This window comes from Humulus lupulus, chromosome 2 (genome assembly GCF_963169125.1).
Source record: "Humulus lupulus chromosome 2, drHumLupu1.1, whole genome shotgun sequence".
Taxonomy (NCBI): domain Eukaryota; kingdom Viridiplantae; phylum Streptophyta; class Magnoliopsida; order Rosales; family Cannabaceae; genus Humulus; species Humulus lupulus.
Genome location: NC_084794.1, coordinates 283093529 through 283104269, shown reverse-complemented (window position 1 = coordinate 283104269; position 10741 = coordinate 283093529). Strand labels below are relative to the sequence as shown.

The 10741-nt window shown below is 34.4% G+C and overlaps 1 protein-coding gene across 1 annotated transcript; it reads left to right on the top strand.

Moving 5' to 3' along the window:
* Positions 1-7209: 7209 nt before the first annotated feature.
* On the top strand, positions 7210-10367 carry LOC133819562 (protein SIEVE ELEMENT OCCLUSION B-like). The gene is made up of 7 exons (XM_062252840.1): positions 7210-7584; positions 7700-7792; positions 7882-8330; positions 8411-8508; positions 8619-8752; positions 8853-9314; positions 9511-10367. The coding sequence occupies exons 1-7, from the start codon at positions 7348-7350 to the stop codon at positions 10099-10101; spliced, it is 2064 nt and encodes a 687-aa protein (XP_062108824.1). The 5' UTR covers positions 7210-7347; the 3' UTR covers positions 10102-10367.
* Positions 10368-10741: the final 374 nt, after the last annotated feature.

The following is a 10741-nucleotide window of genomic DNA, read 5'->3' as shown; positions in this document are numbered from 1 at the left end:
ATTAAATCCATCAGCAGCTAAGCCCAGACGAACATTTCTGGGATCCCTTGAAAAATTAAGATGCTTGGCATCAAAGTCCTTCCATGCAGAGCCGTCCACCGGGTGTCGCATCACCCCTTCATCTTTTGATTTCCCGGCGTGATGCCATATCATGTGTTTCGCTGTAATCCTTGAACTGTATAATCTTTTCAACCGAGGGGTCAACGGAAAGTAACGCATCACCTTGTGTGGCACTTTTTTTCCTTTCGTCATTTCGGAAGTAATCCATCTACTACTTCAACATACTGGGCATGTCTCTTTAGATGCATGCTCATTGTAAAATAAGCAGCAATCATACTACACACATGAATGGACTCGTATCCCAACCCTAATTTTTTCAATCTCTTTTTGCCTCATAGTACGATTCGGGGGTTTTTTTTGTCCTTAGGAAAGGCAAGCTTTAAAAACTTCAGTAATTCATAAAATGTGTTGTTAGGCACATCCCCTCTAACTTTTAGATGAAATAACTTTGCTAAAAAGTTCAGGAATGAAATCCAATCACAGCCAGGATACAACTTCGCTTTAATCTCCTCAAATAACTCGTCATAATACTAACTCTCACCAGGATCCCTTTTAACTTCCTCAGTTGTCGATGAAAGGAAGTCTTCCACAACGTGAATCATCTCATCGTCTTCATTCTCATTAACCACCTCATCGACAACAATTTCTTCCACCTCACCATGAAAAATTCACTTATCATATGCTTGATGAAAACCCCTATCGAATACGTGTGCTCGAACCACATCCAAAGATTCCAATCTATTATTATTGCATCTCACACACAGGCACCTAATTCGTCCATCAGAATATTTATGTTTTGACGCCATCCTCAAAAAAACGTGTAGACCATTCCAATATTCTTGACAACCACAATTTCTCAATGTTATCCAATATTTATCAATCGCCATTTACAATGATATAAGAGAGTATAAGAAAGGGAAGAAAAAAGAGCAACTGTCCTAATCCTATGAGAAGTGTTTAATTATTTTAAATATTTTATGATGTCTTATGAGAAGTGTTATTCCTGGACAAACTTGAGTTTTATGATCTCTTATTACTTTATTAAATATTACTGTAATTATTTTTATTATTTTAAATGGTGAGAGATCCATTGTACTAGAAGATAAAATTTATTATATAATTTATTGTAAATGGTCACTGTGCATATATAGATAATTATATACATAAATACAATAAAATTTATGTATTATTATATTATAGTAATTAAATATTTAAATATATATATAAATATATATTTCATACAAGTTAACAAAAATTGATTAAGTACAATTCACATCTTAAAAAAAAGCATACATATTAAATCTCCAAATTTCTACTCCTCAACATATGTATTTATCTAATCCTCTTTGTTATTTCATGAGACATTTGATTCATTGCTTATGCCCATATTTTAGCTTAAGTAAACATATTCCCCAAAATAACGATGTCAGATTTTTATGTTATATTTAAAATTTAATTATTAGAAATATAATTATTATTTTTTGAGGTAAATTAGAAAAATAATTATAATTTATTATTTTGTTGGCTAACTTCAAACTCTTTTTAGATTAAATGAAACAAAGTCAAGTAAGTCTCTATTCCCTTTTAATTTTATTCTTTAAACTAATTGCTCTATCTCAATATCAAACCCAAAAGCCCAAAACTTATTCACAAGTTCACAACCATCCCCCAACATAACAAATTGATAAAGAATAAGGCAAACCACAATACTCTGACAAAGAATAAGCAGAGAGAAGCATGAAGATCATTTCTCAAACACTTGTAGAATATATTAATAAAAATGTATCGTACATAAAGCTTGTACAAATAACTAAGACATAATCATGACTATAATAGAAATATACAAATTATAAAACTGCACATATTAAAAAAACTATTCCAAATAAACCATGCTCTTAATCAATCTAGCTATTTGCATAGGGAACAAATCAATATGAATCATATAAAAACTTGTAAATTTAACGAAGGCATCGTGAGATCATGATTTAAATTATCAAAATAAAACAAACTAAAAAAAATCATCAGATTAAAACATACTAAAAAATGTCTCTGATTCAAATAACCAAGCGACAACCAAAAAACACCACAAATGAAGATAACCTTAAAAAATAAATAGTGTTGATTCAACCACCACACTTGAGGCTCACACACAAATCATCTAAAACAGAGAGCATTATCATCATATCAAAAAGTTTTATTGTTTAACCCTACCTAAGAGACTAGGAGCCCATAACAGAGAATTGTCCACATAGTGCAAAAACGACAGATTCATAATAAAAAAACACTAACAATAATTCAGCAACAAAGTGCCAAAGATAAAATCTGAAAACAAAATAACATAGACAAATCAAACCCTCAAAGCCACCAAGACCAATCACAAAACTTCAAAGCCACCAATACCAATCCAAAAATCAAACCTTAACAAACAATCCACATAAAATTTACTAACAATAATAAGATTTTTGATAAAATAATTAGAGACCAAGTATTTAAAAGAAAAAAAAGTATGTGAAATGTTACTGGTTACAGAGGCTAAACGACTGTCTGAGCTAAAACTGGTGGTAGCGGCAACTCTAATGGTTCTTCAAAGATGGCAGGAACGGCTAGGACCGGCGCTGGCTCAAATGTTTCTTCAAAAGGCAGCGACTCAAAGATTTGAAGTAGGAGGTGGCGGCACACAAAGAGAAGAGTTCTAATGGTGGCTGTGAAGAGAAGAGAATGAGAGAAAAGAGACGAGGGCTGTGATAAAATTGAAAACTGTTTAGCATTATTAGCGGCGGGGCCCGCTGCTATTAATATTGCCAGCCGCTAATAATATTATTAGTGGTGGGTAGTTCGCCGCTAATACTATTAGTAGTGGATAGTCCGCCTCTAATAAATGTGATTATCTGAATAAGGTCATTTTTTACTTCCTCCATATCTTTAACATTTAATGTCCTCGAACATAGTTTCCTGAAGAAATTGCATTATTTTGTATTGGTGGTCGATATAGATTTTGGGAGAAACTTGCGAACATCGAGCAAACGTAATCGTTGCATTATCACATGACAATCGTGGGACTTAAACCTAAGAAAATTTGTATCATTCTCGTACACTTTCTTCTTCAAATTTGAACGAAATCAATCTAGAAATATAACTCCTTTTATAAACTGACAAAATTGTTGCCTCTGGGCTGGAGTTAACACGTAAGGAGCGTGCGAATTCTTCAACTTCCTGTTCTCTTCTTCATAAATCCACAATGATTCCCTCAGACCCATCTCATCTACACCTCTTTTACGTTTTTCACCCCCAATCTGGACGTGTTTTCCTGGAACTTGCGATGCAAGAGCATTAACTTGTTCTAGTATATCTTCACAAGTAAACCATCTCGGGGGACGTCTAGTCTCAACTTCTCCATAGAACTTAGTGTCTCTTCTCATTCGATGAGTACTTGGTAAGAATCTTCTGTGACCAACATAAGATGTCTTACCAATCACTCGGATGGAAGTTGTGTCTTCATTACACGTAGGAAAAACTTTGTATCCCTAACCACTCCATTCAGAAAAATTGTTGCGAGCTGGAAAATCGTTTACTGTCCACAAAGGGCTGCTCGCATCTTCAACATCGTGTTGGCCGTACTGTCTCTTGTATTAACTTTGTTAACCCATATTTCCTTTAACTCATCCACCAATGGTTTGAGAAATACATCCATGTCCTTACCCGGTGATTTTGGCCCAGGAATAAGGAGGGTCAACATGAAATAATTGTCTTTCATACACAACCATTGTGGCAGATTATAATTTGCCAACACCACAAGCCACATGCTGTATGCGAGGTTCATGTTGCCAAATGGATTAAATTCATCGGCAACTAAGCCCAAACAAACATTTCTGGGATCCTTTGAAAAATTAGGATGCTTGACATCAAAGTCCTTCCACGCAGAGTCATCCACCGGGTGTCGCATCACTCCATCATCTTTCGATTTTCCGGTGTGATGCCATATCATGTGCTTCATTGTAATCCTTGAACTGTATAATCTTTTCAACCGAGGTGTCACTGGAAAGTAACGCATCACCTTGTGTGACACTTTTTTTCCTTTCGTAATTTTAGAAGTAATCCATCTACTACTTCCACATACTGGGCATGTTTCTTTAGATGCATGCTCATTGTAAAATGAGCAACAATCATACTGACACACATGAATGGACTCGTATCCCAACCCTAATTTTTTCAATCTCTTTTTTTCCGCGTTGTACGATTCGGGAGTTTTGTTTTCCTTAGGAAAGGCAAGCTTTAACAACTTCAGTAATTCATCAAATATGTTGTTAGGCACATCCCCTCTTATTTTTAGATGCAATAACTTTGCTAAAAAGTTCAAGGATGAAATCCAATCACAGCCAGGATATAACTCCGCTTCAATCTCCTCAAATAATTCGTCACAATACTGACTCTCACCAGGATCCCTTTCTACTTCCTCAGTTGTCGGTAAAAGGAAGTCTTCCACAACGTGAATCATCTCATCATCTTCATTCTCATCAACCACCTCATTGGCAATAATTTCTTCCACCTCACCATGAAAACTTCACTTATCATAAGCTTGATGAAAACCCCTATCGAATACGTGTGCTCGAACAACATCCAAAGATTCCAATCTATTATTATTGCATCTTACACACGGGCACCTAATTCTTCCATCAAAATCTTTATGTTCTGACGTCATCCTCAAAAAAGCTTGTAGACCATTCCAATATTCTTGACAACTACGGTTTCTCAATGTTATCCAAGATTTATCAATCGCCATCTACGATGATATAAGAGAGTATAAGAATGGGAAGAAAAAAGAGCAACTGTCCTAATCCTAATAGAAATGTTAAATTATTTTAAATATTTTATGATGTCTTATGAGAAGTGTAATTCCTGAACAAATTTGAGTTTTATGATCTCTTATTACTTTATTAATTATTACTATAATAATTTTTATTATTTTAAATGAGAGATTCATTATACTAGAAGATAAAATTTATTATATAATTTATTGTAAAAGGTCATTGTGCATATATAGATAATTATATACATAAATACAATAAAATTTATGTATTATTATATTATAGTAATTAAATATTTATATGTATAAAAATATATATTTCATACAAGTTAACAAAAATCGATTAAGTACAATTCACAACTTAAAAAAAAGCATACATATTAAATCTCCAAAATTCTAATCCTCAACATATGTATTTATCTAATCATCTTTGTTTCACGAGACATTTGATTCATTACATATGCCCATATTTTAGCTTAAGTAAACATATTCTCCAAAATAACGATGTCTGATTTATATGTTATATTTAAATTTCAATTATTATTTTTTGAGGTAAATTAGAAAAATAATTATAATTTATTATTTTGTTGGCTAACTTCAAAGTCTTATTAGATTAAATGAAACAAAGTCAAGTAAGTCTCTATTCCCTTTTAATTTTATTCTTTAAACTAATTTCTCTATCTCAATATCAAACCAAAAAGCCCAAAACTTATTAACAAGTTCACAACCATCCCCCAACATAACAAATTGATAAAGAATAAGGCAAACCACAATACTCTCATAAAAAATAAGCAGAGAGAAATAAGCAGAGAGAAGCATGAAGATCATTTCTCAAACAGTTGTAGAAAATATTAATCAAAATGTATTGTAGACAAAGCTTGTACAAATAACTAAGACATAATCATGACTATAATACAAATATACAAATTATAAAACTGCACATATTAAAAAAACTATTCCAAATAAACCATACTCTTAATCAATCTAGCTATTTGCATAGGGAACAAATCAATATGAATCATATAAAAACTTGTAAATATAACGAAGGCATCGTGAGATCATGATTTAAATTATTAAAATAAAACAAACTAAAAAAAAAATCATCAGATTAAAACATACTAAAAAATGTCTCTGATTCAAATAACCAAGAGACAACCAAAAAACATCACAAACAAAGATAACCTTAAAAAATAAATAGTGTTGATTCAACCACCACACTTGAGGCTCACACACAAATCATCTAAAAGAGAGAGCATTATCATCATATAAGAAATTTTATTGTTTAACCCTACCTAAGAGACTAGGAACCCGAGAATTGCCCACATAATGCAAAAACGATAGATTTATAATAAAAAAATACTAACAACAATTCAGCAATAAAGTACCAAAGATAAAATATGAAAACAAAATAACATAGACAAATCAAACCCTCAAAGCCACCAAGACCAATCACAAAACTTCAAAGCCACCAATACCAATCCAAAAATCAAACCTTAAGAAACAATCCATATAAAATTTACTAACAATAATTAGATTCTTGATAAAATAATTAGAGACCAAGTATTTAAAAGAAAAAAAAAGTATGTGAAATGTTACTGGTTACAAAGGCAAAACGACTGTCTGAGCTAGAACTGGTGGTAGCGACAGCTCTAATGGTTCTTCAAAGATGGCAGGAACGAGCTAGGATCGGCGCTAGCTCAAATATTTCTTCAAAAGGTAGCAACTCAAAGATTTGAAGTAGGAGGTGGAGGCACACACAGAGAAGAGTTCTAATGGTGGTTGTGAAGAGAAGAGAACGAAAGAGAAGAGACGAGGGCTGTGATAAAATTTAAAACTATTCAGCATTATTAGCGGCGGGGCCCACTGCTATTAATATTGTGAGCCGTTAATACTATTATTAGTGGTGGGTAGTTCGCCGCTAATAAAAGCGATTACCCGCCGCTAATACTTTTAGTAATCCGCTATTAATATGTCTATTGGACTATCCGCTAATAATGGTAAAAGTGTGCCGCTAATATATGTTTTTAGATTTTTTTTTAAATAATCACACATTATTCTAAATACTTACTGCACAAGGGACAATCTTTGTTGTAGTGAAATTTGAATTTACATACTGGCACTAAATATGTATAATAAATATATATAATTTTAAAATAGGAAGTATACATAATAATAAAACAATACTTCACAAAAAGAATGAAATGGTTACATCATGTTTCACGTGTGGTCTATTCCACAGGCAAAGAAGGTAAAGGCGTGGTGTGAAAGGAGCAGATATAAATAACAAGAGGTGGTCCAAAGCAAGGCCAGAAAATGGCTATAAAAAGAACAAGAATTATCGGGCTCAAGCCACACTGCAAACCATCAGCAAGCTAGTAACGAGTTGCAGAGCTCTCTCTCTCTCTCTCTCCAGTCCATTATTTTGTTTGCTCTTTCTCCAAAACTTTACATCATCTCTATCTGTCCATATATATATCATCACCATGTTGAACGCAGTCCAAGGTGTCGTTTCGAAAGTGGAGAGTGCCGTTTCTCATGTGCACCATCACATTGAGGTCGAGGCCACAAACATCTTCACCATGTCTGATGAGAAAATCATTGACCTTGTCTATGGCACTCATGTCCATGCTGCTGAAAAATCTTTTGACGAAGACTCTCTTTTCGTCGTCGTCGAAAACGTTCTTATGCGTTCCTCCCAAATTATTGACAAAATTGTGCAGGTGCAGACAACATCTACATAAATATATTATATTATATTACATGCTGTTGTTTATTCTATCAGTACATGGCCAAAGTCGATATAAATATTTCAGTAACTGATGTAACTAATTACAGGGAGTTCACGTTCATGTGGACAACATTGAGGAGAAGCACAGCAAAGGTAACCTGAGTGTTCCCCTGTGCACGCTCAAGGCCATCAACAACGAGGTAAACATGGCACGCTCAATACTAAATTTGATTAATTTGTTTTCTTTGAGAAGTAAACTTTGTCTTAAATTAATCTCTACCTATTAAAGCTTTCATGCAAAGCCCCGAACGAGGAAACTGCACACAAAACAACACTAGCGATTCTTAACAAACTGTCAAACTATACGTGGGAAGCAAAGGCCGTTTTGGCACTTGCGGCTTTCGCATTTGAATTTGGGGACTTCTGGCTCATCGCCCATCATTACCATTCGGACCCACTAGCCAAACAATTGGGGCTCCTCAAAAGAGTGCCTGGACTAATCAAGACTTCTGAGCTCCAGAAACACCGGCAAACAATTCTTGAGCTCAGCAGCCTCATTAAGCTCACCATGCGAGTCATCGCAATCTTCGATGAGTTTGAGAAGCTCTCTATTAGTTATGACCTCAAATACATTCCCGGATTGTCCATTGCCTTGGACCATATGCCACTCTATGTCTATTGGGCTATTCTAACTATTGCAGCATGTGCTACCAAACTCGGCATTCTCATAAGTTCTGAGTAAGTACCTTGTTCTTATAATAAATCTTCTTATATAATTTATCGTATCTTTGTTGCTCAATATAATATATGTATACCAGGCCGGACAGAGCATATGATTTGTCTCCCTATTCACAAAAAATCAGCTTCATCTTCAACCAGCTCACTATGCAGCTGAATGTTTGCAGAAGACAACTTGGTAATTGAGATTTCTTAATTATTCTATAATATATATCATATATATAATTGGGTTTGCTTTTATAATAAGCTGTGAATTGTGTTTGTATAATCTGTGTACCATATATGCAGCCGAGGCTGAGGCTTACAGGAGGCTTTGTAAGCTTATCCTTACTCCAACTGAAATCATGGAGATTTTCAAGGCTTTGGTGTTTTACAAATTTGATGTTGTGAAGCCACTCATTGATGGTTCTACAAACAGAACGGTAATTTAATATAATGGTACTAGAAAGAGTCACAAGTATATGTGTAGGAAAATATATCTATTATTATATATTAACCATATTGATATTACTCTTTAACCAGGTGAACATTGATGTGCTGAGGAGGAAGAATGTATTCATGTTCTTTGCTGGCCTAGACATAACAGAAGAAGATATTTCCATTCTCAAACCAGTTTACGACTTAGTATCAAAGAAAGAAAAAAGCTACACAATTGTATGGATTCCCATTGTGGAGCAGTGGACCGATGAGCTAAAGAAGAAGTATGAGATTTTGAGGACCAAGATGCCATGGTACAGTTTGCAGATATTTTCTCCGCTCGCAGGAATTAGATTCATCAAGGAACATTGGCAATACAAGGGCAAGCCTATGTTGGTGGTGACTACCCCTCAAGGGAAGGTGGAGAATCTCAATGCACTTCATCTTATTCGTGTGTGGGGTCTCAAGGCCTTTCCTTTTGATAGGAAAGCTGAGGAAATCATCTCCAAGGAAAGACATTGGATTGGTTCTGTTGTTAACAACGTCCACCCAACTATAGAGACTTGGGTAAAGTTTATCTTTTGTAATATCGTTTTGATACATAGTCTGATGTATGGCACTAGAGTTGAGATTATCAGATATTCACATGTTAAACAGTGCATACAGTTAGAAATTATATATCAGTCTTCAGGTTTTTGTTGAATAATGATTATGATAAGGTAAGACGTACTATTAATCTTTTGTTGATCAATTATGATCACAGGTGAAAGAGGAGAAGTACATCTTCTTCTATGGAGGAAAAGACAATGATTTTATCCAAACATTCACCAAGAATGTAACTGCTCTTCAGAGTGATCCCTTCATCAAGGGTGCGAAAATCAACATCGAGCTGTTCTGCGTGGGAAAGACAGCCAAAGGAGGAGAAGACCATGGCATTCTAAGTCGGTTCTGGACTGGAATAGAGAGCTTGTTCTTCACTAAGGATCACAAGGAAGTTGACCCGGTGACTCAAGAGATCCAAAAGCTTCTTTCTTACAAGAACGAGAGTGGTTGGGCTGTTCTTAGCAAAGGGTCTGCGGTTGTGACAACCGGCCATGGCTCTGCAATTCTGAAGGTAATTGAGGACTTTGAACAGTGGAAGGAAGTCATTAAGGTGAAGGGCTTCGAGGTTGCTTTCAAAGAGTTTCACACTAAGGTCACTCACACTATTCGCCATTGCTGCCGCCTTGATGTCCCTACCCTTGGCGGAAAGGCCCCAGATAGAATGAAATGCCCAGAATGCACTCGCACCATGGAGACTTACATTAGTTATAAGTGTTGCCACATTGATGGTCCACTCAGTGCTCATCACTAATAATTGAATTCGTGTGGCTGTCTCCCTTTCTAAGTACGCTTAGCACTGTTCGACTACTACTTTTAGTGAAAATGCTTTATTTCTAGTTTTACTCAAATAAATTGGCTCTTACATGTCACCATGTTAAGTGTCGTTTGTGTCTTATTTGCTGGGATTATTATGAAGTAGTGCTTTTGTTTCGTTTATTAATGCATGTAATGCAATAAGGATATCTATGTGACTTGGTTCACATATATATAATGGACTGTATATGGTTTTAATTTGTTTCTCCTTTTGTTTTTATTTATAATAAAAGGGAAAATAGCTGTAAAACTACTCGTATAGTTATAATTCTTACAGCTAAATATTTATGTGAAAATTTTGATAGCAAAACTACTTTAAGTAGTTACAATTATGTAAGTTAAATACTCATGTAAATTTTTTTATGGATAAACTACTTAAGTAGTGAATTTTCTTGCACTTAACTCTCTCGTTAAGTCAAAGCTTAAAACTAATTATATGTGACATGTGACAACCTCCATTAAAACATCTATTAAAAACTAAAAAATAACATTAATTTAATAAAAAATCTAAATAAAAATCGTACAACATGAAATTAGTTTTAATAATTGACTTAACATCAAGGACTTAAGTGCAAAAA